The sequence below is a fragment of the Myotis nattereri genome, assembly GCF_964212035.1.
Source record: "Myotis nattereri genome assembly, chromosome: 3".
Classification (NCBI taxonomy): Eukaryota; Metazoa; Chordata; class Mammalia; order Chiroptera; family Vespertilionidae; genus Myotis; species Myotis nattereri.
In genome coordinates, this window is record NC_138077.1 from 170487805 (window position 1) to 170513191 (window position 25387).

Below are 25387 nucleotides of genomic sequence, written 5' to 3' on the forward strand. Positions count from 1 at the left end.
ATAGAGCGTCAGCTTGCGGACTGAAGGGTCCCGGGTTCGATGCTGGTCCAGGGCACATGCCTGGGCTGTGGGCTCGATCCCCAGTATGGGGCGTGCAGGAGACAGCCAATCAATGATTCTCTCTCATCATTGATGTTTCTATCTCTCTTCCTTTCTGAAATCAATAAAATATATTTAAAAACAAAACAAAACAAAAAATAACGAGTTGGCAGATTCCATGTAACCCGTCACCACCCTAACAGCTTCTGCCTCCCTACAATCCTTCCTTCAAGTGTCACTACTTTTCTCCTGGATTACTAGGATGGCCCAATTTGACAAGCAACATACCTTTGCGCCACAATTTGTCTTTCACTTGCCAAATAATTAATCTGCCCAAATCGCAGACAGGACCACAGGCCTTGCTTTAAAACCTACTGCTTAATGCGAGAAGTTTGTCCACGTGACCAAGGACTTTGAGCCAACCACAGGACACCTCTTATCCACCGCTCCGGCTGTGTGTCTTCCACCTCACCACACTCAATGTGTTCTGGTTAGAAGCATCGTTCCCCCAGATCTATCTGCATAAGTTCCACTCTTCAAGGCTGCAACTGCTAGAGCCTAAGAAGCCTGTGTTCATAACCTTTCTTCTCTACAGGAGTCGCTGGATTCCTTTCCTGACGCTTGGCTAGTCTCTTGGCTAAACCTGCCTTAGCTTATTCTACATGTCCTATGAGCTTCTGCAGTGTGTGTTAGTCATCTTTGTCACCAGACAGTATTTAGTACAAGGTCTCGTACATGAACTCCCTTGAACATGATACAGACAAGTTGAGTTGAAAGTGACATAGGGGGGGCCCCTCCTTACCCGCAGTTCTGCTTTCCACAGTTTCCATTACCTGTGGTCAACTGCGGTCTGCAAATATTAAATGAAAAATGCCAGGAACAAACAATCCTAAGTGTTAAATCGCATGCCTTTGAGAAGACCATGATGAAATCTCCTGCCTTCTTGCTCCTTTGCCCCAAGACCACAAAGCATCCCTTTGTCCAGTATATCCAGCTGGGTATGCTCCCTGCTCCTTAGTCACTTAGTATCCATGTTGGTTATTAGACCAACCATCACAGAATGGCAGTGTTGTTCAAAACAAGGGCCCAAGCACAGGAGTAATGATGCTGGCAGTTTGGATATGCCAAAGAGAAGCTGTAAAGTGCTTCCTTTAAGTGAAAAAGTGCAAGTTTTTTACTTAAGGAAAGAAAAAAAAATTGTATGCTGAGGTTGCTGAGATCTATAGTAAGAATGAATCTCTTATCTTGAAATTGTGAAGAAGGAAAAAGAAATTCATGCTAGTTTTGCTATTGTACCTCAAACTGCCAAAGTTACAACACAGCACATAATAAATGCTTAGTTAAGATGGAAAAGGCATTAATAGATCCAGAGACACAGAAACATGCAACAGACTGATGAATCTCAGAAGGGGTAGGGTAGGAAGAGATTAACCAAAGAACTTATATGCATCTATGCATAGCCCATGGACACAGACAATAGTTCGGTGAAGGCCTGGGGAGGGCAAGGTCGAGGGTGGTCACGGGACAAAAGGGGATATCTGTAATACTTTCAATAATAAAAATAAATTTAAAAAAAGAAAATCAATCAGTATAATTCACATTATAATAAAATTTAAATTTAAAAACAAAAAAGGCATTAAATTTGTGGGTGGAAGATATGAATGAAAAATGTGTTCTGATTCATAGCAATGTGTTGCACCAGAAAGCATTGAGACTATACAAAGACTTCAGCAAGGGATCCCCTAAAACAAGTGACCACGTTCACAAAACTTTATTACAGGATACTGTTATAATTGTTCCATTTTATTATTAATTATTATTGTTAATTTCTTAGTGTGCCTTATTATGATAAACTAGAGGCCCGGTGCACAGATTCGTGCACATTGAAAGAAAATTAATTAGAAGAAACATTTTAGAGGCTGGGGAGGGATCGTGGGAGGTTGGCTCCAGGGTGTGTCTGGCATGTCTTGCCCAGTCCTGATCAGCTGGACCCCAGCAGCAAGCTAGCCTACCAGTCAGAGCATCTGCACCTGGGTGGTCAGTGCACGTCATAGAGACTGGTCAAATGGTCGAACGAACGGTCGGACACTTAGCATATTAGGCTTTTATTATATAGGATAATAAACTTTATCATAAGTATGTATGTATAGGCAAAAACATAGTATATTACAGGGCTCAGTAATTCCTTGGTTTCAGGCTCCCACTGGGGTCTTGGACCATTTCCCCTGTGAATGAAGGGAAATTACTATATATAAGTATTTAGAAATTTTGTGTCTTTAAGTTCATCCTACATACAATCAATTATGAATATATCATAATAACTATTCATATCCATTAATATTAATGATAAAATATAGCTGATGCCCTAACCGGTTTGGCTCAGTGGATAGAGCGTCAGCCTGCGGACTCAAGGGTCCTAGGTTCAATTCCAGTCAAGGGCATGTACCTCGGTTGCGGGCACATCCCCAGTAGGGAGTGTGCAGGAGGCAGCTGATCGATGTTTCTCTCTCATGGATGTTTCTAACTCTCTATCCCTCTCCCTTCCTCTCTGTAAAAAATCAATAAAATATATTTTTTAAAAAATATAGCTGATAACTGTGATACCTAAGTCAATATCAACTTGTTTCATATAAGGGCTTGTAGAACAATAGTCAGATGAAAACAACTATTATGAATTGGCATAAAAGTACTTGAATTTCTGCCTACAGGTAAAGTAGTTCAGAAATTCTGACATTATCATCACCACCAGTCCTCAAAAACTAAAGACAAAAATCAGGTTTGCTACCACAGAGTAACTCCCTCAGTAAATATTTATCGAGGACCTGTTCAAGCAAGATATTGAATATAAAGTTAAATCTGACAGGGTCCCTGAACTCAAGTGTAACTAAGAAGGATGAGAGAACACACAACGTGAAAATACGCCTTAGAGCAGTGGTTCTCATCCTGTGGGTCGCGACCCCTTTGGGGGTCGAACGACCCTTTCATAGGGGTCGCCTAAATACGTCCTGCATATCAGATATTTACATTACGATTCATAACAGTAGCAAAATTACAGTTATGAAGAACAACGAAAATAATTCTATGGTTGGGGGTCACCACAACATGAGGAACTGTATTAAAGGGTCGCGGCATTAGGAAGGTTGAGAACCACTGCCTTAGAGCCTGGTATCAAGCACTCTCGCAGTTACCCAGAATTAACCTCAGACACCTTCGATTCCTCCCTCTTCCAACACCCAACAGAGTGGGTGCCAACAGCCAAGTTCAGGCCTCCAGTCATTACATGGCTGACAAGTAAAATCCCATAAAACCTCGTTGCATCATTTCATTCCCTTTCTCAAAAATCTTAAATTAATTATCCCATTCAAGAAACCAATATTTATTTGGTACCTACTATTAGTCAGAGAGTAAAAATAAAGTAGCAAGAGAAGGACATTGTCCTCAACTTCCTTTACAGGGCCTAAGGTCTCCTGAATAAAGTTTAGTCTTCAGTCTAGCATTTGGGAGTCTCTCTGATATGATATAAACCCAACTTCTCAGCTGCCTCTTCCATCACTTGCTCCAGACTTCTAATGTTCACTTCAGTGCAAGTGGCCATTTCCAGCCATGGAGTTTTCTTCATATTGACCTTTCTGGAAATCACTTCTTTCATATCTGCATACTTTCAAATCTTCTTCCTACTTCAACACTCACTGAAATGCTTCTCCCATAGACCATTCCACAAATGATTATTTTTAAATGAATGAATGAGTGAAATGAGTGAGTGAGTTAACATCTGTTGGCCTTGCTGAATAATCTCTCCCTCTCTCCCCTCAACCAGATAACGAGAGAGAGAGAGAGAGAGAGAGAGAGAGAGAGAGAGAGAGAGAGAGAGAGAGAGAGAGAGAAAGGGAGGAAAAATCCAAATTCCCCCATGAACTTCAGAATGCCCACTTTTGGGCAGTAGGAAAAGATGCCTCTAATGGCAAATGGCTCCGGTTAAGAACAAACCTCCTAAGAAGGCAGAGGGAAATTAAATTAACAACTCTTGAGAGCTGGGTCTCTGGAGTATACTTCAAACTGCTCATGTTATTGTTGAGGAAACTGAGGATGAAATGGGTTAAGTGAGTTTTCCACAGCAAAGTGGCACAGCAGAGGGCCACCCCGTTTTAGTACTATATTACTATGATAAAATCTGCATCACAGCTGAACTTACATGGAGAGGAAAATTGTCTTTACTGCTTAAGGTAATTCTTTCCACCATGGTAGAGACTGAGCTGATTTAAAAGAGGAGGGAAAAAAAAAAATCGGTCCCTGGCTGGGTGGCTCAGTTACTTGGAGCATAGTCTAGTACCAAAAAGTTGTGAGTTCAATTCAAGGCACATATCTAGGTTGCGGGTTCAATCCCTAGTTGGGGCACATAAGAGAAGAAACTGACCGCTCTCTCTAAAAATCAGTAAACATATCCTCGAGTGATGATTTAAGAAAAAAATTTAAAGAAGCTTGTCTTTTCTTAAAATGAAAAAAAGTTAATGTTTGAGTTTGAATTAGAGAAAAAACAAAACCGAACACAAAAACCTGACCTGAAGCTAAATCCCTGAGGAGAGCTTAGCACAGGAATTTGAACATTAGGGGTCAGGAAGTTAATCACAAAATTAAAAACAACTCTCTAAGTAACTTATTTCTGGTTCTAATGATGTTGATAATACTTAAAGAACTTGAAATGTGACTATAGAAATTTGCACATCTACATCATGACACAAAAAAATGCAACCAATTTACATGGAAAAAATTTACTCAAATGCCAAGATTCCTTTCCAGGTAGCCCATTATCATGAGCATTAACTCTTTTTTTTTTTTTTTCCCCTAAATTGAGGTATAATTAACATAGTTTCAGGTATACAACATAATGACTAGACATTTGTATATGTTGTAAAATGTTGACTACAGTTAGTCTAGGCAACATCTGTCACTCTACATAGTAACACAGTTTTGTTTTCTTCTGATGAGGACTTTAAGATTCACTCTCTTAGCTACTTTGAAATATACAATATGGTATTAATTATAGTCACCATGCTATACATTGTGCCCCCATGTCATATTTATTTTGTAAATGGCAGTTTGTACCTTTTGACCCCCTTCACCCATTCTCCTGGCCCCTCACCCTCACCAACTTGTTCTTTGTATCTATGAGCTAGGTTTTTTTTGTTTTTAAGATTTCCACATATAAGTGAGATCACATGGTATTTTTTTTTTCTGTCTGACTTATTTTACTTAGCACAATGCCCTTAAAGTCCAACCACATTGTTGCAAATGACAAGATTTATACTCTTTTTTATGGCTGAATAATATCCCATTTTGTATAGATAAACTGCTATGTCTTTATCCATTCATCCCTTGATGGACATTTGGGTTGTCCCCATAGTTTGATAATGCTGCAATACATGAGGGTGCAGATATCTTTTCCAGTTAGTGTTTTTCTTTCCTTCAAATAAATACTCAAAGTGGAATTGCTGGATTATATGGTGGTTCTAATTTTTCAAGGAATCTCCATATTGTTTCCATAGTGGTTGTACCAATTATATCTCCACCACCAATGCGTTCTGTTTTCTCCACATTCTCATCAACACTTGTTATTCTTTTCTTCTTGGTGTTGGCCATTCTAAGAGATGGTATCTTGTTGTGGTTTTGATTTGCATTTCTCTAATGATTAGTGATGTTGATCATCTTTTCATGTACTTGATGGCCGTTTGTATATCTCTGTAAATATGTCTACTCAGATCCTCTGCCCATTTTTAAATCAGATTTGTTTTATTGCTATTGAGTTGTATGGATTCTTTATATATTTTGGATATTAGCCCCTTATTAGATACATGACTTGCAAATATTTTCTCCCACTCAGTAGGTTGTTTTTTCATTTTGTTGATGATTTCCTTTGTTGTGCAGAAGCTTTTCAGTTTAAAGTGGTCCCCCTTGTTTATTTTTTGCTTTTGGAGTTGGATCCAGAAAATCTTGGCCAAGACTGATGTCAAGTAGCTTACTACCTAATGTTTTCTTCTGGGAATCTTATAGTTTCAGGTGTTACATTCAAGTATTTAATCCATTTTCAGTTTTTCCTGTGTGTATAGTGTAAAATAGTGGTCCAGTTTCCCAACACAATTTATTTAAGAGACTGTTCCTTCCCCATTGTATATTCTTGGCTCCTTTGTCATAAAGTAACTGACCATGTATGTATGAGTTTATTTCTGGGTTCTCTATTCTGTTCCATTGATCTATGTCTCTGGTTTTTTGTTTGTTTATTCCCAAAACCACACTGTTTTGATTACTAGAGCTTTGTAATATAGTTTGAAATCAGGGAGTAGATGTCTCCAACTTGGAAAGCTCCAAGGAATAAGAGTCTAACATCCTCCAGTATAAATAATAAGGGTAAATAAAAATTTAACTTCAATGGTAGGTTTTCCAGCCCAACTTTCCATCCGTTCTTTGAGGGGGGAGGGTGTGATGGTTAATTTTATGTGTTAATTTGCTTGGGCCATGGTACCCAGATATTTGGTCAAATACTATTCTGGGATGTTTCAGTGAAGGATTTGGGGGATGAGATCAGCATTTAAATTAGTGGACTTGTGGGTGGGACTCATCCAATTAGTAGCAAGATCTAACAGGACGAAGATTGACCTTCTCCAAGTAAGGAATTCTGCCATCAGACTGAAACTGCAACTCTTTCTTGAGTCTTCAGCCTGCTGGGCTACCTTGCAGATTTTGGACTTACATCTCGACAATCACGTGAGCCAATTCCTTACAATAAATCTTTCTCTCACCATATTGGTTTTATTGTTTTGGAGAACCGTGAGTAATACAGAGAGTTATAACAGTGGCTACTTATGGGAATTGTAACCAGGAGCCTGTGTTCTTCATCAGAACCCATGCTAGTTTGCTTTGCTTACAGCACAATACCCCCAACAGGTCGACTGATAAGACCCGACTCCTGAATCATATAGTTCTAATGGACACCAGCTGGGGATGCATTAAATTTGGCTTCTCAGAAAATGAGATGAGTCCGACTGGCTTTCCCCAGTGACTGTATCAATCTCAGTGCATGCCCCAACTAAAAAAGCAACTAGTAAAATAGCAGGGATCCAATTTCACAACAGTTCCAAAGTTTCTGCATTTTTTTGGAACTAGGAAAGCTTTTAAAATCTTCCCTGGTGAATATGAGAAGTCACTATAGAGCTACCGCCAGGTGGATGGCTTCAGAAAGCTTTGGAAACAAGTTGCTTACGTACTCTAGCTCCATCAGAGTTCACTTTGTCATCTCAACCCTAGTCTAGATGCCTTTATGCCAATTTGTACCATTAACTAATTAACAAACATTAACTGAGTGAGGTGAATCCACTTGGAAACATAAAAAATAAAATCTAAGTGCATCTTCCCAGTATTCCCTCCCTAGTTCACCCTCTCTATTGTTCACTTCTTAAAGATTGACATAAAAAAATAAAATAAATAGAAGGCCAACAGGCAGGATCATCTATAGAAGAGACTGGGTTAAGAGATGTGGCAAATAAAATTAATTGGTATATGTAAAAGGCCAAAGATTGGCAGGGCCTGACAACTAAACAATAGCTTCAGGTGCACACAGCGGAGCCCCATGCCCGGGGCAAGCCAGGTTTCTGAAGTAGATATTCTTACTGCGCGCATAAAGGAGCTATATTCTTTAAATGTGAGAGAATGCGAATGCATGCTTAAGTAGGCAAAGAAGGAAATGCCCATGGACAAGACATTTCCTTAAGTCAAATTTATTAACATTAAATAGTCTTTTTAGATCATGAGTTGCAAACTCACATGCAACAATGTGGGCTGAGCAGGCAATGACAGTCTGGGGCATGGGTTGGACATGATGCAATATGGACTGTGGGAACCATGGTGAATGGAAGAATGTCTTCCAAGGGGAGCTGCTCTTCACAGAAGCTGTTGCCCAAAGGGAATGCGGACACACCATTGCCAAATCTTCTATGTTGAGAAAAGACAGAAATTTGGATTTTTAACATGTGTAACCTTCCGAAGTTTAAATGTTGGCAACAGGTTTTAAATCTTACAAATTTAAAAACCTTTAAAACATCTTATGGGGCCAAAAGAAACACATCCGTAGGCTAGATACAGGCCGTGAGTGTGATTATGTGTTTGGGTGTCTGTACTTCTTGTGGGAGAGCCCAGGATCTCGTGGGCTCTCATCCCTTGACCCAACACAACACACAGGGAGCTGTTAATTAAATTACACAATTATATGAACTTTTTTTCAAAATTATGTTATTTTAAGTGATAGCAATAAAAATGAGTTTGTCTTAGATTAAGGCTTAGCTTAGCCTATGTGTTTTTTTCATACTGAGAATGTTAATTCTTCAGAGAATTTCTTCAACAAATAACGATGGAGTGCCTAATTATCATGCAGGGTCCTGCACAAAATAATTCACTTCTGGGATCCTGCATAAGGACTTTAAGAGCTGACTAATTTGAGAAGGAAAGTATCAAAAGTATCTAAAAAAATCAAATTTTCTGCTGCTTTATAGGTTCTCTCTGTTGTCATCAAAGTATAAACAAAGTGTAATCTGCAGAATGCTCTGTAATAGAATGCTTTACAGCCTCTCTCCTCAGCATTAGGCATTTATTTAGTATTTATTCATTCCTTCATTTATTTATTTCCTCACCTAAGGGTATGTATATTGATTTGAGAGAGAGAGAGAGGGTAGGGGGGAGAGAAAAACATCAGTGTGAGGGAGAAACATTGATAGGTTGCCCTCCCATATGCACCCTGACAGGGATCAAACCCACAACCTAGGTATGTGCCTTGACTGGGAATTGAACCCACAACCACAGGACAATGCTCCAATCAACTGAGCCATGCAGTCAGGGTGGGAATTTATTTTTAAAAATATGCATTATTAAGCCTTAGAGAGGAAAACCAAATATTGACTATAATTCAGTATAAATGAAATTATAGGGCCAAACAAAGGGTGAACATTTTCTCCCCTAGTATCTGCTTATCTTTAATACATTTGAAAAAGAATCAAAGTCAATAGGCCACAGGCACGTAAAATGTTAGTGACAAGTAGGTAGAGTGCCACTGGGCCAATGCTGAGTTTTAAAAAATGCTTATAGGGCCCCTATATAAAAATGGGCAAGATCCAGGTCTAAGACTGAAGTTCCTTCATCTCAAGTCAAACTGCTTATATTTATTGTAATAGCTGTTTTAACACTTGTGCATGTGGCCAGATATTGGAAGGACTTCAGCAACAATCTTGAGTCCATTTTTCATAAACTTCAATCATTATCATATCTATCACCTTCAAACTTTTGGTCACATTCACTTAATATTTTAATTTAACTTAACTCATTTTTTTAATTCAGTGATATTTGTTTTTTAAGAAGAAACTTGTGTTATTGCCATAAGAGAAAAAAAACAGTATATCCTTTGACATAGAAGACAATTCTGAAATACGTAATTATCAAATTTAAAAGTTATAACCTAAAAACATCTCCTGATGAGGTAGGTATTATCATTCTTTTCATCTCACTGATAAGGAGATAACCCTGAAAGGCAGGTACTAGCTCAATGATAAGGAAACTGAAGCTTAGAATGAAGTGACTTCCCAAGGTCAACTATGAGTGAAAGAGGTATAACTCAAAACCAAATGTGCCTGGCATTTAAAAAAAAAAATACTTTTAGTCATATTCTTATATTGCTTCCAAAGACTGGGAGCCTTCCTTTTCGCACTGAACTCCAAACTGAACTTCCTACGATTAAAAATGTAGACATTTTCAGAGGCATTGGAAATAGGAAAGAAAGGACTAAAAATGTGGTCAGTAGAATACCACAAAAGTTATAAAATGCAGATAAAACTGTTTTATGAGGGACTGGAACAAAAGCAGCTAAGCATGCTTACCCTCCTTCACTTACTATAACTCTTTCCACTTTGAATCTTCATTAAAAAGGTGGCAGAGTATGTAATTTTAGAAAGTGTTATTGCTTAAGCCAATGACTAGAAAAGCTTCAGTTAAGAGTTCACCCCAAAAATTCCTACACCCATGTCCCTAGAAAGTGAGCTCAATGCACAGCCAAGGAGACTCAGTTAAGACAAAGGGAGCCATGACTTGCCAGTTCTGGGGCACACAGGTTTTATCAGATATCTCCCTAACATTCCACCAGAGGGGACCAGTCTCTCGCTCATCTGTACATCTTCTGAGTACTCAGCTTTAGAGTCAGAACGGCTCTGATTTTACAAGATTCATCCCAAATGGCAGTTCTCAGTTCGGTAGTGAGGAGAGAAGATTGCATCAGAGCTCTGCAAAGTCCCCATTCAACATCCAATGCAGAAGCCCAACCTCTGAAGGAGGAACAGCCTTGCACACTAACTTGTTTGCTCAGCATGTATCCTGGTAGGAGTGCACTTAAGGTCTCCTGGATGTTAACTTCACTAAATGAAAAATTCCTGGGGGGTAGAAACTACATTTTACGTTTTACTGTATGCACTAAAGGTAGACCACTGGGTTTTACCAAACATCTGGATGGCCATCTCAGACCTTGACCCTTATCTCAGCATATGCAAAATGGAAATCACTGTCTTTACCCCAAAACATATTGGTGTAACTCCTCCCAAACTTTTAATGCGTGCATGTATGTGTATTATGAATGTGTTTGTATGTATGTATGGTCATTTTCACAAGTAAGCAAATACTCGTCTACAGCATGGTTGTATTTTATCTTCTCACTTTAATATGATACAATTGCCTTATCGACTCCCCTATTGTTAGAAATGTCGGGTCTTTACAATATTCTCTATTCTAAATGGCACTACAATGACCTTCTTTACACGTTTATCTTTATAAACATGTCTGATTATTTTCTGTGCTATTCCTCCAAATGACCAGATCAAATACAAAGCATACTTCTAAAGTGTCTAGTCTTTTGTGATGTCATTCACCTGGTATATTTTTCTGCTTCGAGGAACCACAGCACCTCCCTGCTGTGTCACATTTTGTCTTAACTACAAATTATGTTCAGCATTTGCCCCTCACCCAATAATTTTTGAATTTCTTTCGAGTGGACATCCCCTTACTCATCCCCATATTCAAATCAATTCTGATTCCAACCAATAGTAATTAAACCCAACTGGCAGGTGCTGGGGTCAAAATGGATGAGGTGTAATTCCCGCCCAGAACAGCAGGGGAGGCAGACTCACCAACAATGCATGATATGTTTAAGTCCTACATTAAAGGAAACATTAAGAGAAATTCAGGAAACATTTACTCATGACTTACTAGTGGACACATGCAAGTAACAGAAATGAGACATATTCACCGGTCGACACCAGTCTATTTAAGCTTTTTGTTTCATCTACAGCAATAGGACCACTTGGAAAACCATGAAGATCTCTCTAATCTTCTAAACCAGGGTTTTTCAACCTCTGCACCAATGATGTCTTGAGCCAGACAAGACTCTGTTTTGGGGGGCAATCTTGTGCATTATAGGGTGTGAGCAACATCCCTGGCTTCCAGTCACTAGATGCCAGCAGCAACTCTCCCCACCTTCCAACCATGACAACTAGCTGAACATGATTCCAAACATTGCCAAGTGTCCCTTGAGGGGGAAACGAAAAAAATCACCTCTGGTGACTAAGAATCACTGGTTAAGTATAATTCTAGATCTAAGGGCTTCTCCCTTATGATATTACATCTTCTCTAAGTCCTAAAAGTGACTTTTTCTTTAGTTCAAAACCTACTGGACCCTAAATTTATTTTTAGGTAAGAGATAAATTTGCCAAAAAACATTGTTACTGATGTCAATTATAAATATGGGTATCTCCTTGGAGTAAACCCAGTAAGCAAAAAATACAACGTTCACTATGCAACAGGCGCATAAAGGTATCGTGACCAGTCTGTGTTCAGAACACCACAGTTTACAGAGTATTTTCACACTGACTTCGCTGAATGTTCACGCTGTCCAGTGAAGGACTCATTATTGTTCCCATTCTAGAGATGAAGACAGGGTGGCTCAAAGACATCAAATACGCAAGACCATCTGAGTATTATGCGCTGTAGGTAGGATTTATATCCAGGTAGTCTTGTTCCAAACTGTATACACTTTCCAGTTAATTTAGTAAACAACTAATGTGAGCTGTTTTGGGCCACAGACAGGGAAAAAAGCCAGAGAGAAGGCTCATGATAATATTACATAGATGAAGAAATAAAATACCTTAGGGATGCCCTGCTACCAATGTAGCCCACCAAGAAACTATAAGTAAAAAATTGCTTGTAGAAACAAAGCATCATTTAACCACTAAAAAAATATATTGTATCCATCCTTTACATAACCTCAAGAACATTTATTGTGCAAAAAGAGAAGTAATACATGCTAATTATGGTAACATTTCCACTCACAGTGTGTAAAGTATGGTAACACCTTTTACACTTTCTAAATAGCCCAGGAAATTGGTATAATAAAGATTCTTATCCACTGATAGAAAACTGCACATAAAAATAAACACTAAGTAACTGGATTAATATCACAGACAATTAAAGGCCACGTCAAATTGAAAATTCAGTTCTTTGTACCTCTAGAGGAGTGTTCTTTTCACCACAAACAATTCCCAGCATCACATGACCCTACACTCTTCCAGATATTAAATATCATAGCCCAATAAAAATATCCGCAACATACAGATACTAATTCTGTTTCAGTATCATCCGAAGCCACCTTTCCCCGGGTAGTTTTAAAGGTGGCACTGACACTACAATAAGTAGGAATTTTTGCTGCACTTATCAAAGATGAAAAGCACTCCCTTCAATCAGGCAAGATGACCTTATTCATGACTTACTAATTGACGCATGACAAAATGTTTGCAATTTTCCAGACTTAGTCAACTCTGCACTCAAACAATATTTGATACTGTTGAACCTGAATTCCAGCATGGCAAAAAGATGAGCAGGGAGAGTCCAGGAATTCCCTGTATACAGAAGTGTGAGTCTTTAAAGATTACTTGTCTATGTAATAGTAAAGGACTTAATTAAGATAGGAATACTGTACACGCTGCGATACACAAACACAGGTATTTTGAAGATGAATGGAAAACAGTTCAATTCCCGCTGTAAAGAACAACAACAAAGTGTTGAGGTCTTACTCCATCATGGAGGGTGGGATAGTGCAGCAGTCTTGAATGGCAGTGAGGGGAGAGGTCAGGTGAGCCGTATAGGACGCTTCTACAACTTGCTTGTTCCGGTTGACCACATCCAAGTAACGGTTGAACTTCTCTCGGATTTTTTTGGCCAGCTGTGGGACGACAGAGAGCAAAATAAATTGAAAGCCCAAGACAATAACCTACTATACTTTTTCTAGTAAGCTGATGTGTGTCACAACCAGCATGTATTAAACTTCCGGTAAAACAACACACATCCAAGTCTTATTCCACGGTGTACACTGAGATTAAAACTTGCAAAATGCCCAGAAGGATACTCAGATAACAATCAAGGAATATCTTCTGTCTTACAACAGAGGATAATGCATTAAGAACTTTTCACGTGTCCAGATTCAAATAGAGCAGCAGCAGTCCATGAAAGGCCTTGCTAGATAAAGTAAAACAAAGTTTACTGCTATGGTTGTCAGTATGACAGTGGGCATTGGGAGTTCTGGAGCAACAATAATGATTGGAAGGAAAAACCCTACTACATGTGGTTCTGGATTCACATAGATTTTTTTTCAGGGGGAAAATACATAACAGGAAAAAAATGACATTTAGTGTCTCGGCCTACACAACTTCTGGGGTCACCAACACCGTCTTCCATGTGAAGAGCAAGTCCCTGGGGGTGTGGCAATGCAGACATCCATACAAAACAACATGTAGAATTAGAAATACACTCATTTGGTCTGTTCCACCTTTAAAATGGACAAATGCCCTTCTTAATTGCTATGAACAGAGCACTTCATCATAATTTACTTTCACGTGGGAAAAACAAAAGCAAATGGATCCGCATACTGCTTTTCCCTCTATTGTTCCCATCAAACATCATAGCTTAATTATAGCTCTCCTAGGAAAACAGTGTTGTTTTCCTTCCCCTTAAACAGAATGTTACCCAAATGAAATGACTGAGAGAATTATAGCTAATTGGTTTTGTAGAGCTATTCATTATCAGTGGAGAACTAATCATCTCCTTTGGGTCATGCCTCTCACACAAATCCAATAGCTTACAGGCTAAGAACATGGAGCCAACTCAAAATATCTTCATTTGTTATTTTCAAGTGGATTGTAAAATCTGATGTCGTTCCAGTGATATTTGGAAACTTTTAAGTTTCAGTTAGATAACTGAGGCTCTCTCTCAGCTTTGCTAAATACGGCACAAACTACAACATTCAGAAAACTTTCTGGACTTAATGAGAGTATGTACGAGTGTAATGTGTAATCTGGTAATGGATTGTCCAAATTCATTTCAGCATTTTGAAAGGAGGAATTTTGTGACTCAAAAATTAACAACTCCACCTGCAACTCTATTCCCTGAGTTAGAGTTCTTATGATGAAAAAGAAATGTATGCTTTTTTTCTCGCTGGGGTCTTTGCAATAAAATGTAGAGAAACAGTTTCATTTCTCATCTTAACTTAGACCACTGGTGGTTTTACCCCCCTAGGGGACATGTGGCAAAGTTTGGAGACAATTTTGGTTGTTGCAACTTGGTGGGGTGCTACTGGCATCTAGTAGGTGGAGGCTAGGAAGCTCCTAACATTTTACAATGCACAGGACAGCCCCATAACCAAGAATTATACAACCCAAAATGGCAATAGTGCCTCACTTGAGAAAACCTAATGTAGTGAAAAATCAAAGAATTATCCCAATTTTGGAATTCAGTCAATCAGTTCCAGGCTGTTTTTCCAGGTTAGTTCTCCACCCATTCAAAATGGTACCTTAAGGAGGAAAACATCTAACCATTTTCAAGATTTACAAATTTCTACTTTGATCCTTGTTTTTCCTTTCTCAAAGTAATGTGAAAGAGGGGTTACATATGCCTACAGTTCCTTAAAATGTAACCCAAATACAGAGCTATAGGACTATCCACTCATCAGCAGATGTGTGGACATGTTTTTTTTAAAGAGCAGTTTGCATCATTGTAACCATCTCTGTTTCCTAGCCTCTCACATTCAGTGGGCAGCTGAGGGACAGGCAGAGTAAAAGTTCCGGCTTAAAACCTAATATATATTCTCACGGTGCCCTGTATTCCCCCCTCATAACACATATTACACTTTCATGCTATCATCCATTTAACATCTGGTTACCCCACTAGACTGTAGGCCCTGTAAGGGCAAGCACTACATACAAGTTGTTGTTCATTTCTTTATCTTCAGCATTTAGTACACTGCCTGGTATTCTAGTCAGACAAAAATATTTAATAAATTAATAAAGGTCAAAAATGTCTGATTCTTGAGAGTCCTCATCACCCTTATCTTTTTGGTCCAAGGATCAATGGCCTCTTTAAAAACATGGAGTGCTTACTTAAAAAATATACAACAATATGTATTTCTGGAAACTCCAAGACTAAGTTCTCTTTTCTATGTTTTGAAATAAATGTCATGAATTTTCCACCTGCAAGCATCAAGAGTGTAGTCTATCATTAAAGATAAGGTGTACTTGAAATAACTGCCATCCTAAATATCTTCACAGATTAATTTCTAAAGGGAAAATGAAATTCACAATCATTTCCTTCCCTCACATACATAGAAACATTCACAAACACATGAAAAATATCTATGTGTTTCTTCTACATATTTGGAAAATTCTAATTTAAAAAAAGTCAGATCTAGCTAAGCACTGCCTGTTTTTGTAGGAGCTAAGAATGACTTGCAGGTTTATTTATTTAGTTAGTTAGTTATTTATAAATATATTTTTATTGTTTTCAGAGAGGAAGGGAGAGGGAAAGAGAGAGATAGAAACATCAATGATGAAAGAGAATCATTGATTGGCTGCCTCCTACACGCCCTGCCCTGGGATGAAGCCCACAACCTGGGCATGTGCCCTGACTGGGAATCGAGCTGTGACCTCCTGGTTCATAGGTTGATGCTCAACCCCTCCACGGTGGCTGGGCGAATGACTTACATTTTTAAATGTCTTTAAAAAAGGAAAGGCATTTTAGGCAATGTAACTATTTGAAATTCAAATTTCAATGTTTGTAACTAAAGTTTTACGAAAGCACATCCATTTGTTTACATATCGCTTATGGCTACTTCCATTATACAACACAGAGGTTAAGTAGTTGCAATAGGGACTGTGTGGCCTGCTTTGCTATATGTAAATGTCAGAAGCCCTAACATGTCCCTAGATAGGAGCCACAATCCCATAATTTTATCAAAATTGGCTGAACACGCCTCTCCGTGGACAAGTGGGTCTTCGTTCCTTCTACTCCCACTGCTTGAATCTGGGTGGGCTTCTGATGGCTTCTACCAGGGGAGCATGGCGAGAACGACGCTGCAACTTCTAAGGCCAGCTCATGAAGGGCCGCGCGCTTCTGCCTGTCTCTCTGAGAATGCTCTCAGCTACCATGCTGTGACAAGGTCCAAGACACACGGAGACCACAGTTCAGAGCCTGGTTGGCAGCTCCCGCTGTGTAAGTCTTCAAGTCATCCAGCCCAGGCTCCAGAGATGAGTCAGGGAGCCTCCAGATAACCCCCGCCCTTGGTCTTCCCTCATGGAGCCCCAGACCTCACCGAGCAGAGATAAGCCATCCTTGCTGTGCCTGGCCCAAATCCCTCACCCCCCAAAATCCATGGACATAAAGGCAAAATTGTTTATGCCACTGAATTTGGGGCAGTTTGTTATGCGGCCATAAGTAAGTGGCACGGCTGAATAGGCAGAATTCCATGAAGCTACACCAGACAAAGCTGCTCAGACCCATGCGCCTTATCTAGATCACCAACATGATCAGGATTAGAGCCTGAGTGTTAGAAACCCACAGGGTCCCTCAGAAAATTATAATAGCTGCTGGAGAATGGTATTTACCGTATGTTAGACACAAGGACCCTATAATGTAGGGATTATCATTTTTAAAACAATGAGGTTATTTTGTGGCCCAAAGCTGCAAAATAAGTAAAAGGACCCACTTATTTAAAGTCAGAGCTGTCTGGTCTACAAAGCCTGGGTATTCATCTGCTCAGCTACGGTGCTCCAGACAAACCAAACTTCAAAGAAGCTGCAAAGGTGGCTTGTGATAAAAAGTATACGACAAATCACAGATTGTGTGAATGGAACTTCTGTTAACACCATCAGCCAAGGCCAGAGCTACAGGATGTCTGCCGGTTAGGGTGGGCTGCAAGCTTCACTCTTCATCGCCAGTGGAGGCAGTGCCTGGCATGCAGAACCCAGACACACATGACAATGACCACATGGTCTCAAGCTCAAGCTCTCCCAACCTGGTTCCCCGCCTCTGTCAGAAACCCCTCAGCTTTCACATTGTGACACCTCATCTTGCGGTATTTACAAAAATATAGTAAGTGCTAACTCTGCGTGGGGCACTATTTTAAGCACCGTACATGCATACAACAATTAATCCTTCAAAGAACCCTATAAGGTACACATCTCCATTTCCCTGAAGCAGACACCGAAGGTTAAATGACTTGCTCAAGGTCACAAAACTAGTAAGTAGCAGAGCTGGGACCTAGACCCAGAAGTGTTCTAACTTCAGAGCCTGAGTTTTCAACCAGCATGAAATATTCTGTAATACGCAGACTGACAACTTCTCCCCCATTTCTGTTCAAAGCCATTTAACAAATGCTGTGAAATTCTTGGCAGAATACCATAAGCGATAAACAGGCTTAATACTGTATAAGAATTACATTTAAAAAAATTATTTCATTTCGAATTCTTCATAATTCCTATGAAAATCAAGACATTGAGGAAGTTTAGAACTGCCAAATTCTACCACCAATATGAAAGAATGTATTCTCCAAAACAATGCCTACCTGTTATTACCTGACTGCTATGGTATAAGTTACATCAAACTACCTTGAACCATTCTAATGACTCCAGGGGGGTTGTCCATTTGTTGGTGGCCTGGAAAGAGAACGGAGTGGATGCACTGTTCCTTTCCTTCAGGGAAGTGAATTTCAGAATTTAATATTTTCCTCTGAATGGATTTATCTGCCATCACCGTGTTGAGATAAAATTATAATTCTCATTTTACAAGTGAAGAAACTGAGGCATATGGAGCTTAAGGGTCTCTTGACTCCCAGGGGGTGAGCTGGCCTCCCTTGACCCCACTGCCTGAGATGACCTCCCTGTGCCCTTCAGACAAGACATGTGATAGCGACTCACTATGGAAACCTCAACCCAGGCTCCACTGCGGGGTATTTTTTCTCTCTCTAAAAGCAATCTCTTTTAGCATGTCAAGCAAATCCAGGGTGCTCGGCAGGCGTAACAGACTCTATTAGAGGGAAGATAGCCCGCAGAGAGATTAAATCCTGAATGTGTCCGTTACACTGAAGGGGACCAGCTACCAGCACAGACCTTTCCAAGAGGCCAGACAGATCCTGGGTCCGTATCCTGCCATGGTCTCTGCAGACAGGAGAAAACAAAGGCTGTTCTCAACAAAAAGCTACAGGTGGACCCACAATCCTCCTCAGTGTAATTGAAAACATTTTTCTTTCCACAGCTCAGCTTTCATCTTTTATCCTTCTTTATCCTCTTCCTTTCATCCCCTAAGGGGTTCCTGAATGCTGATGAGACAACGGGACTAAAACCATCTTGTCATCTTTTTGGGTCAATTCTTTGGCTAGCCAACATCCAGCCACGGGTCAAATGATCAGTAGGTACTGCACTGGTCCCCATGGGAACGGATTCTAATTTGTCATCATCTCCAGTGACAACGTTTCATCACAACATCAATGAATTTCTTTCTTGCTGAATTTCACTTCCCTTAATTTTCCCATAGACAGTTCTGTCATTTGCATACTTCCCCAGAGCCCCTCTTTTTTTTAAAGCTCTTTTTACCTTAGCTTTACACTTCTGAAGACTGGGGGTGGGGTTGGCACACGGTTAGAAAAAGGTAAAAGCAAACAAAAATGCAAAGGCATAGTACACACTTTATTTATGTCTGCTTCCTAAAAGGAAGGGCCAGAGGAGTTTTGAATGTTGGGGAAAGTTTTATTTAAAATATAGAATGATGAAGCTGACAGGCACAGACAGGGGAGGTACCCCAGGGGACCTAAGATTCATAGCAAAATTCCTACTGAATGCAGAAGAGTTTAACATTTGACATTCAAAAACCTTTGTGCCATGGTAAGAATTTAATAGCTGATCCCCCGTCCTTCAATTCCAGCATTACTCAAGAATAAACCTTTTGCTTTCCAGCAAGTTCCAGGATTTGGTTAAATATTTGTGATAGAGACTATTTCTAAGTGTAAGCAAGCACAAATATTTAACATCTCTGAACATACCATGGCATTCCAAAGTTCAAGTAGAAAACATCCTATTGTTTCATGTTGCACACTGTCTATGGGCTATAAGAAATGCTCTACCCTTGCTATTATTTCTATTAGTAGTAGTTCTAACATTTCAAACAGTTCTCTAAATTATTGGTGGGAATTTGGGCAAGTCCTTTGACTACCCTTAGCTTCAGTTTCTTCATGAGTAATATATGAATCATATCCCTTTCAAGAGCTTATTGTGATCATCAAATGAAACAATGAATATATAAAGCCCAGGATAAGTACAGGCATTATTCTTATTGTTATACCCCAGTCTCTGGATTAGAAAGTGTATGTTCTGCTGATAGGGAAATGGGGGGGAGGGGGTGTCTACATTTTCCAATAACAGAGCTATAAGTAAAAGCAGAGGGATTACCCGGACTACCTGAACATTAACCATTTTTTAAATCCTTACCCAAGGTTATGTTTATTGATTTTTACAGAGAGAGGAAGGGGGAGGAGAGAGAGAGAGAGAGAGAGAGAGAGAGAGAGAGAGAGAGAGAGAGAGAGAGATGAAAGAGAAATATCAGTCGGTTGCCCACCAAATGCACCTGGACCAGATCGAACCCACAATCTTTTTGGTGTATGGGACAACACCCCAACCAATTGAGCCACTCAGCCAGGGCTGAGCAGTAACCATTTTATTCATTTAACTCATCCTCATGCTTAATCCTCCATAGGAAACCTGGTACAGGGTCTGCGGGGGATAGTAGGTATGAACAGCAAAATGGCAAAAAGGGGGCTTAAGCTTTGGAGTCAAATACCTTTGAGTGAAATCTAGTCTATCACTCACTAAGGGAACCAGGCAAATTATGTCTCTCAGCCAATTTAATGGCCTCTAGACTGGAAATAATACTAGTCGCTTCATGATGTTGCTTGAGAAATAAGGTTTGTAAAGTATTTAGCAGAGTGTGGAACATACGGTAAGTGCCAAAGAAATGGCCCTGGCTGTCGCCTTACAATTGTTGTAACTGCTATTTGCTATTATTGTAGTTGTTGCTATTGTCTGGAGGACTTGATCTACTGACTCAGGTCCTCTGGATGGAGATCCCAAGAAAATATTTTCAGCAACTGGAGAGGCGTCAGGGTGGATGTGTTAACAGTGGGCTGTGACCTCCCTAGGGTTGTCAGTGCTTCTTCCACAGCACTGTCACGTAGGTCACAGGATGACAGTTTTAGGGAGCTAAGGAGTCGTCTGGGATCCCCTCTTTCTACTCTTAAGGGCCCAATAATGACTTCCCTCTTAGGTTGCATTTTAGCATTTTAGAGCAATTTTACAGAACTCGTCTCCAGTGTCCCTTCTACTAGACCTGAGAGCTGGGGAGAGCAGGCGTTCTCCAGCCCCGTTTTTTTACAAGCAGGAAGTCGAGGCTGAGTGGTGTGCCCAACTCATGCTGAATAAATGTAGAAAACAGAGACCACTTCTCGTAATCGCCACTCTAGTCTCTTTCTGCTACACAAGCTCCCCCAAAATGCCGAAAAGTGTGAACTCTCCCAGATCAAATTAGTTAAGTTCTACTCATTCTTCCTGGTACCAATCTAATTTTGGCCTCTCTGAAGGCTTGTTAGACCCTCTTATTCAATAATTCCCTGGATTCACCACCTGCGCCACTCATATCCTGATTCATACTGTTGATCTTTCCTTATTTTAAGGATTATATTTCCCCCAAACAAACCAACTTACTGATTGCTTACTATGCGCCAGGCACTTTGAAAGTGCAATTTTACATGATGCCTTTTTATCCTCACAACCCTTGGTAATCACTATATGCTATTTTTATAGACGGTTCTGATAGATTAACTTGCCCAAGGTCACTCAGCTAATAAGCAGAATAATTAGATCAAATCCATAGTCAGGAACCACTCTGCACTATGCATTTTTATTTAATATAGTGCCTAGCAGCTAGAAGATACTTAAAAGCATTCATTACTGTGTTCATTTGCTCCCCGCACAATATACTATTATTTGCCATACTGGGAAATCTGCTTCCAGTTCCAGAAAAGGGCAGATAACCTATGAATGTTGCTTATGTCTGGTTCAAGCCAATCAGAGATTCTGGGCTTGTCTAGTTCTGCTTTGAAGTAAGTCTTGCCCTGATGGCAGTTGGCCACAGATGTGATGTGGCTACTCATCCACTATTGGCTTGAGCTTCATGAAATCACCCAGGAGAGCCAAGCCTGGGCATGGCAGGCAACGAAACAGGGCAAGACAGATGAAGACCCAGAGCCAGAACGCGACCGGTCTGAATTTCCAGCGGCCTGCAGAGGCCTCGGGGTTGACGGAGAGGGTGTGTGGGAATAGCACATCCAGCGGAGAAGCGGGGCAGCTGCTGACAGACGAACTGCAGGTGGACCCGGAAGATTTATGTGCAAGGCTCCCTGGGCTCCAGGGTCACATACCCCAATCCTGTGAGAGGTGAGGCCCCTGTGGCTGAGCTGGGGAGCAGTGCAATGGAAAAAACAGAAGACAAGTGCTGACATGCCAGAGAACCAGAGGCGGCTGAGCTCTGGGAACTGGTTGAGAGTGGCAGCTTCTCTCTTTCAGCAGCAGAATGCAAGGTTTGCTGTAAAGGTCACAGCGGGGTTCGGCTTGGGCAGCAGTTTGTATTAGGTGTTCCGGGAGAGTCCTGGAAACACACACCCAAGTCTCCTGAAAGCCAAGGTTATCAACGCAAGGGCTCAATGGACTCTTGCCCTGGTTTTCACCCCACTCTACCCTTAACAACCAGATCATAACAAAAGCAGCAAAGGGAAAGGCAGGCTTTAACCCACTTCTCCTCACTTCACTCTGTAATAGGAGCCCCGGAGCTGAGGTTCCTTTAAACTAAAATAAGCAAGTGCTCAGACCTTGAAAGTTTACAGCCTGTTGCTTCACAAGGAAGAGGAAGCTCAACCTAGTCTTGACCTTACAAAGAATCAAGAGGCTGAGAGAGCTGTGGAGCGGGGGAGAGGCAGGAGCCACAGAATACAGAATATTCTCCACCATTTAATTCACAACTTTTGAGATAAATTTGTATAGGATATTAATCGAGGAGGAAAGGAGGAAACATTCTCCGGGTTCATAACTTAGAACTTCACTGGTGGCCTTTGAAGGACACGATGGTGGAAAAGGAAAGAAAACCCTGTCCCTTTACTCTTACCATGGAAAGCTCTTATTTAGAATACAAATATAAAACCTATAAACACCAGGTGGAACTTAGAGGCATTCCAAGTTATGGGGGGTGAGGGGAACGAGAGGAACCAAGGATCCGTTGGGAGGGCTCTTGGAACATGCAAGTACATTCTAGCCCACACGATTTCCCCCACACCCAATGCAAATACTACCTCATCTTGAACCTAGCTGACAACCTGGGCCAGAGCCCGGCACCCTGCAGGCACTCGGGAAATGTTTTCTGTATAAACGAAGGATGAAACCAGACCTACCCTCCAGTTAGGGACTGACCAGAGCGTTTTAGGGTTCTTCACGCGTCCTTTGAGAGCATACTGACCAAATACTTGCCAGCGAGTATCAGTTAGCTCAGCAATGAAGTGGTAAGAAGTCACTGGCGGGGACACTGCTGTCACTAGCCACTTCCTCACCCTCGGCTTGGCCAGTATCTTATTAAATCCAATTCCTATGAAGACAATCTTGAGACACAATAAAAACAAACAAACAACCACCCACCCAGATATTTCCATTTCTCCTTTCTTAATAATATGTTAACCTGACTTGCTTTTCCAATGGAAGATAATGAATATTGTACCATTTTAGGTCGTCATTGCTACATAGCCCTTGTAATGGCAGTACAGCTCAATTATAGTAAGTATAACGTCACTCCTCATTCCCCATTGCAAAAAGGTAAGTCAGTGCAAGCCACGATGCACTGTGTATTCCCTATTTGTAGTAACAAATTTTTGTAACACAGATTCCCTTTAAAACTAACAGAAAATAACAGTACGAGAAAGCGTCTTGTAAACACGTGATTTCTCCAGCTGTTGAAGACTAGCTGTGAATATCCAGAACCACCTGAATCTGGAGTATGGCATGACAACTGTGGGAGGTGGGAGCACGTCCTCTCCTCATCCTACCTTCACACAATGAAGCCAGCTTGTAATGTGCTTCTCTCCGTAGCTTGAAAAGGCACTTCTGGGCTTCAGTTTCAAGACACTTGAGTAGTGGCAAAGCAATCTCTGAGATCTAGGTGCCTTTATAATGCAGGCATATAACTCTAAGTACTAATAGAGAGGTTCCATTTTTACTTATTTTTTATTGAGAAAAAAAACAACACTCACACGGATCAATTAGATGAGGTGCAAATGTTAAGTGCAAGCAGAAAGGGCACTGCTATTAAGACCTGCTAGAAACAACAACACAAGTAATCTTTCCCATGTGGGTCCCAAACCAGAGGAATGAGGATATTTGCCTCAGCCACAACAATTTTATTATATCCTCCTCCGAACTCTTCTGTGTGTTCCCTTGCCAAGCTGCATCTGATACCATTCTCTAACTCACAGTTGGATTTAGCAAGGTCTTCTCATCCCCGGTCTGATGACAGGGAGGATTGCAAACAGAAGAACCAGGGCGCGGCTGCTCTCCATGGGCTGTGTGTCTCCATGGGATGCACTGCTAACGCCTTCCAGAGGGTGGTCCTGACATGGGTGACAGCGGAGGGGACAGTGACATTTCTTGATGACTTTGAAAAAGAACCAGCACAGACTTTGGAACATATAAAGGACTAAAGGCTGCTTAAGTAACAACCACTGTGAATGCCCACAAACAGGTATTTCAACATGATCCCTACCTGCCCTGTCTTCTAATATGAACATAATTTGTAATTCTTGGTAAGCTTCCAATTTGATCATACCATGTGTTATTTCGTGGGTCCAGATTTTCAAAGTGTTTAGCCAATCCAGGAGTTTTTTATATTAGCAGCAATTAATTCCTCCACATCATTACTACAAGTATTTTCTATGGCACCAAGGAATATATGAGGGATGAGCTGATCCCTGCTCTTAAATTTATTACCTGATTTTAAAATACACTCTGAGCTGAGTTTCTGTTTATGCATTCTGCCAGTGCAGGTGATTTGAAGTTATTTTATTTTTCTAGTAGAAGCAGCAGTTTTGAGGATGGGGGTTTGAGGGGGTGGGGTAGGGGTGGGGTGGAGGTGGAGTTAGCAGGGTGGAGATTTGGAGAAATCTTGGCTGTTAACCTTTCACCAGCATTTCTGAGTACTAGCCAACCTTGAGATGCTGGCAGTGTGCGTAAAATGAGCTTGTTTCCATTTTCAGTGGAATATTCATTTCTCATGATGAAGTCTTCCTGGCCTTTAGAATGGCAGCTCAATCTATTCCCTTCCAGTTAAAAGAAGCTTTGAGGGTTTGAGTCCAAAGCTCAGGGTCTGCTTCACTGAAAGAAGGCATGAGCACACATATGAACAGCAGTTACGTGAAAAGCTTCAGTTCCAGCTGGAGCCGGGAGAGATGCATGGTGGGAGCTCACATGTCTTTTCCTGCCCCAAAGGCTAACCCGCCCCTCGGCTGGCTGCAGCCCTGCCTACCTGCAACACGCCCTTCTCCCCTGCCTTGGTCACAAACAGCAGAACACAAAGTGTGGGAATTAAGAGAACAAGGAAATGGACTATTCTGGGTTTTTTCAAAACAACAACACAAGAAACCTATAACCAGATTTTCAAGCTTAAAGTACTAGTGCCTGGTGGTGGTGGCAGACATAAGAGAGTTCCTTCTCCTATCATTGCTATAGGTTTATATATACAAATGTAAAAGTGAACACTGTGCTGTAAACACTATAAATATATGCAAAGAATACAATTGTATATGTAAACAATAGATATATACTGCATTTTTATGTCTTCAAAGGGAGTACATTACAAAGAATGT

General features: G+C 40.6%; 1 protein-coding gene across 1 annotated transcript in view; it reads right to left on the bottom strand.

Annotated features, from left to right (window-relative positions):
* Positions 1 to 25387, bottom strand: part of CACHD1 (cache domain containing 1) — a 137332-nt gene that overhangs the window by 90951 nt on the left and 20994 nt on the right. The window contains exon 2 of the mRNA XM_081085711.1: positions 13188 to 13336. Coding sequence (XP_080941837.1) covers positions 13188 to 13195 — 8 coding nt within the window. The 5' untranslated portion in view covers positions 13196 to 13336. The remainder of the gene's footprint in view (positions 1 to 13187; positions 13337 to 25387) is intronic.